This window comes from Trichechus manatus, unplaced genomic scaffold (genome assembly GCF_000243295.1).
Source record: "Trichechus manatus latirostris isolate Lorelei unplaced genomic scaffold, TriManLat1.0 scaffold00061, whole genome shotgun sequence".
Taxonomy (NCBI): Eukaryota; Metazoa; Chordata; class Mammalia; order Sirenia; family Trichechidae; genus Trichechus; species Trichechus manatus.
In genome coordinates, this window is record NW_004443997.1 from 14224469 (window position 1) to 14228907 (window position 4439).

General features: G+C 48.4%; 1 protein-coding gene across 1 annotated transcript in view; it reads right to left on the minus strand.

Moving 5' to 3' along the window:
• Nucleotides 1-3132, minus strand: part of CCDC63 (coiled-coil domain containing 63) — a 37260-nt gene extending 34128 nt beyond the window's left edge. The window contains exons 1-3 of the mRNA XM_012556279.2: nt 3125-3132; nt 2817-2974; nt 135-309 (exon numbers count right to left, since the gene is read on the minus strand). Coding sequence (XP_012411733.2) covers nt 135-309; nt 2817-2974; nt 3125-3132 — 341 coding nt within the window. The remainder of the gene's footprint in view (nt 1-134; nt 310-2816; nt 2975-3124) is intronic.
• Nucleotides 3133-4439: the final 1307 nt, after the last annotated feature.

The window sequence follows — 4439 nt, forward strand, 5'->3', positions numbered from 1 at the left end:
TTTAAATAAAATTTTAAAAAGAAAGGAACTGGTGAATCCCTGCCCCAGAGGCCACAAGAGGAGGCAAGAACCATGAAACCAAACCCAAAATTTTCTCCAAGTTCATTCAGGACAAAACTCTGGCCATTGCTTACTACTGGTTGGTGATGTTCAGCTGGGAGCGGAAGTGAAAGGACTTCCGGCTGTCCACCATTTTCCGGAACTGCTGCCTCAGCCTCCGAAGCTCCATCTCTGCCTGTTGCTCTTTGGTCTTCTCTGGATCTTCCTGAGGATATCCAGAGTCTTTTCTCCTGTGCTTCTTTGGTTCAGGGAGACAGAGGGCAGGAGTAATGGATTAGGTGACTAGAGAAGGCCACATTTCAGCTCAAGGGGAAGGGGAGAGGTGGTGGAAGACCATCCCTGAGTGATGTGAACTGCTTATCTGTTACATGGAAAACCTGTCCAGGGTTGCCACAGTGCGAGAAGGCTGGGCCTCATACTGTGTACTGAAGAGGCAGGCTTGCTATGCAAGGTAAGAGGGTATTCTTTGGAGTCCTGGGTTCAAGTCCTGACTCTGCCACTAACAGGCTGTGTGTCTTTGGGCAAGTCACTTAACATCTCTGAGTCTCCAGTCTCTTGTCTATAAAATGACTATGCATAGATGTGTTGTCAGGATTAAATGAGCTAATATATGTAAAGCAAATGGCACAGCACCTGACCCCTAGTAGCGCTCCTTAGGAGCTGTTATTACCGTAGGCATCTTGAAGGAATCGTGTTTCCCCCTGCTCAGTCAAAGCCAGCGATTTCTTCTTTCTCTCTCTGCAACGCCCTGTCCACAGGGGCCAAAGGAAGAGAACTTGTGAGCAACCCTATGACACCTAGTTCTTCCCCCACCTTCCATGGTCCCTTCCTCCTCCCTCAGCTTAGCACACAAGGAGGACATGGCAGATGGCTGCCCGGGTGGGAAAAGAGGCACTTAAAAAAAAAAAAGAAAAAAAGCAGTGTTTGCCTGAAACCTGTTCCTCTCATGATTTATTATTAGAAGCTGGGCAGATGGTTCTGGAGTGCCAGTTACCCTTCTGCTCCCTGTGTTCCCAAAGAGAAGGGGGCAAAACGGCATCAGGGAGGTGTGTCTCACAATGGGGTTAAAGTGAAATTCACCCAACCTCAGCTTCAGCTGTTGCTGGACTCCCCCATTTCAAGGAGGAGCCAGTGGTTATGAGAGGCATTTTTCTAATATCATAACTTGGATTTATCTGGCTGTGAGGATTCAGAGGAGACTCACTGCACCCCAACTCCCAGACTTCAGGGGCTTGGTTTTTAAAGCAGAAACTTCTTCCTTTGCCACCCACTGAGGGGTCCTGTTGTGTGGTGGTAAAAAAAAAGCATGGTTGTAAATATCATTAGATCTGAGCTCAAATCCCTTCTTAGCCACTGACTAAACTTGGATAAGTCACTTCAGTTCTCTGAGCCTCGGTTTGCTCATCTGGAAAATGAGAGAAATTCTAGAAGACACCTCACAGGGTGTTGAGCATGTAAGGCACCTAGCACTGTGCCTGACACATAGTAAGTGTTCAGTAAACAGTGGCTAGTGCGATATGGGTTATTTCCCGTAGTGAAGATTTAGTGTAATGAATGCTTAGTAAGGATTTGAGTGGCACCCAGCCGTCTTCTCTACCCTGAATTGCGTTTGGGAAGCCACGCCCTTCTCACTCCTGGAGCGTCCCGATTGGAGCATGTGACTCTGGATACACCAATCAGAAAGCCAGATCCCTGGTTGATCGGCATAACCTCAACCTCCTGACCTGAGCGATTAGTTCACGGATGGGACAGGACCCTGCCTAGTCCAAGCAGAATGAATAGTGGGATTTAACCTTGAACACTCAGGAAGAGACTTTGTTTTCTGCTACACTCGAATTTAGGAGAATGAGGTTGGCAGTGGCTGGCAGCCTTCTTGCCTCCACATGGTTCCTGAGAATAAAGCCAAGATGCAGGAGTGCAGACAAATAGAGACTGAATTTTGGGGACATCACCCAAGTCCCTGGATCAAGCCAAGCCTGATACATCTGAGTTGTGTTCAATTACATGAGTCAATATATTTCCCTAAAGCAATCCAAGATGAATTTTTTATCACTTGCTACCAGATGAGTTCTCGTGCTGAGAAGCACAGAGGCTCAGGTCGGGGACGTGAGGCATGTGCCTCCCCTTCCCTGGGCCTCGGTCTGTTCATCACAGCATCCATAGTACAGGGCACATGGTAAGCTTTCGGCAGACACTGGTTGAAGGAATGAAGTTTCTTCCCACAGAGATCATTTTTACAGTCTAATATTTAATTAGCTGTGGAAGGAAAGGCCTCCTCTGCTGCTAAGTTTTGACAGAAAAGTCTGACATGAGAAGGATTCTGCAGGGTCCCCTCGAGCAGGCAGGAGCATGGATTATAAAATGTCAGGTCCGCTGGTAGCTTGGGGCGAGGGAGCGGGGTGCTTGTAAAAACAGCCTGGCTGCACAACCTGGTGGTAGATTTAACACCTGCTTAGGACCAACCAGAGGCGCAGAAACACACTATTTTTTTCCCCCATGAAGAGCCCAATTTTGAAAAATGATTTTTTTTTAGTTGGGATTGTTATAGGGGAAAATTTAAGTTTGTTGGATTTCTTGGAGTTATTTTACACATTGTAATTTGTTTACGTTTAATTGAGGAGGACTATGGTATTTTCAGGGCATAGGGCAGCTAAGGTCAGGATAGGCTGGGAGCAGACGGTACACCTATGCTTCGCCTCGGCGGTGCTCCCCGGCAGGGGGCGCTGTGGAGCGGCAGGCGAGTTGCGCAAACTTACCAAGGCCGCCTAGCAGGCGGCTCGGGCCGCGAGTCCCACGGGGCAAGGAGGGCTGCTTGCCGTGCGGCCCCGCTGCGCCAGCCCACGCCTCCACGCCCGGGCGTTCTCGGACCCCTGGAACGGCGCCTTTGTGACTCGCACAGACGGGGCGTTCTCTCCTGAAGGCGACAAGAGGAGCTGGAAAGGGGAGACCTTAGAGGAATGTGACATACTCCTCGGAGACCCCGCCCACCCGCGGCGGCCCGGGCCAGACTAGCCAGGCCCCTCACGATGCTGAGTAACTTTCACGCCCTCACTCGTCCACTCACCTCGCCATTCAGTCCCTTATCTCCTCACTCATCCACTCACGGCTAAATCCACCGTCTTCTTCCTCACCCCTCACTCACACTCTCTCAGCCTTCCTCCCAACAACACTGCTGGTTACATACTTGACACGTGCTTAACTCAAAGGAGCCCAATTCTGCCTGCTCGAAAAAAAAAAAAAAGAGAGAGAGAGAGAAAAGTAAAGAGTAACGTCAGCAGTATGGAGGAGGTTACCCATCATTCTCCGTGTGACTCCTGACAGGAGCATTTCATTGCTCTACCTGAATTTGGTGATTTAAAGATAAGCATTTTTCATACAAATGGCCCCGAAACACAAGCCGACTCCTTCCTCTGGGGCTAAACTGAAGAAACAGACCCTCGTTCCAGGGCTCGAGGGAAATGATTACAGAAACTGATTTTCCAGAGTAATTTTAACTCCATGCGTTTTCCACCTTATCTGCTAACCTCCTGAGTGAATTGTACGTCAGCTGTACTAAGGCCTCCGTCCCCTTATCCTAAACTCTTGGGACAAGATATGTTGTAGAACTTATCGTATTCTTGGTGTTAGGAAGGTAATATGGTGCACCCTGGATGTGAACAGGGAAGAGTGTTCCTGTTGTTGCTGGCAGCCCTCTTGTAGCCATGAGGGAAGTCAGTGTGAGATCAAGGCCTATTATGTAACATGCCCAAGTCGGGTCTGAGCAACACATCAAAATCAAACGCATTAGTATCTCTGCAAGGAAACCTATGAATATTCATGACAAGTAGGATAAAGATTATGAACAGCCTCTTCTCAGGGCTTCCCTCCAAACGATTCACACGAAGTGTTTTGAGGCAATTATTACCACCCTATTTTACAGATAAGGAAACTGAGGTTTCGAGAAACAGAATGACTTTTGCAGGATCACCCAACTAGAAAGTGGGGGAGCCAGGATTTGAACCCAAGGCAGGCTGTCTCTAGAGCCCCATGCTTTCCCCCAACCCAGAATGAAACCACAGCTCCAAACTCAGGCTGCTTTTCTGGGAGCTGACATCGCCCATCTCTCTGATATTTAAAGGGTCGCTCCAGCAGTCAGCTCCATACATAGCCCAGTGACTCACACATTTCAAGTGTCAAAGACTGAAAAATGATTAAGTACAATTAAGTTCAGGACTTGTTAAAAATAGACTTTCCTCTGAAGAATTTACTCTCTCTGCCTTTATGGATGCAGACCTCGGCAGCCCCCATGCAGAGAAGTACAAGCCTTTTTCATTAGAACATGGCGAGAATCATTTCTGCTAAAGGAATCATCAGCTTCCATCCGTGGGGCTTGGAGCAGG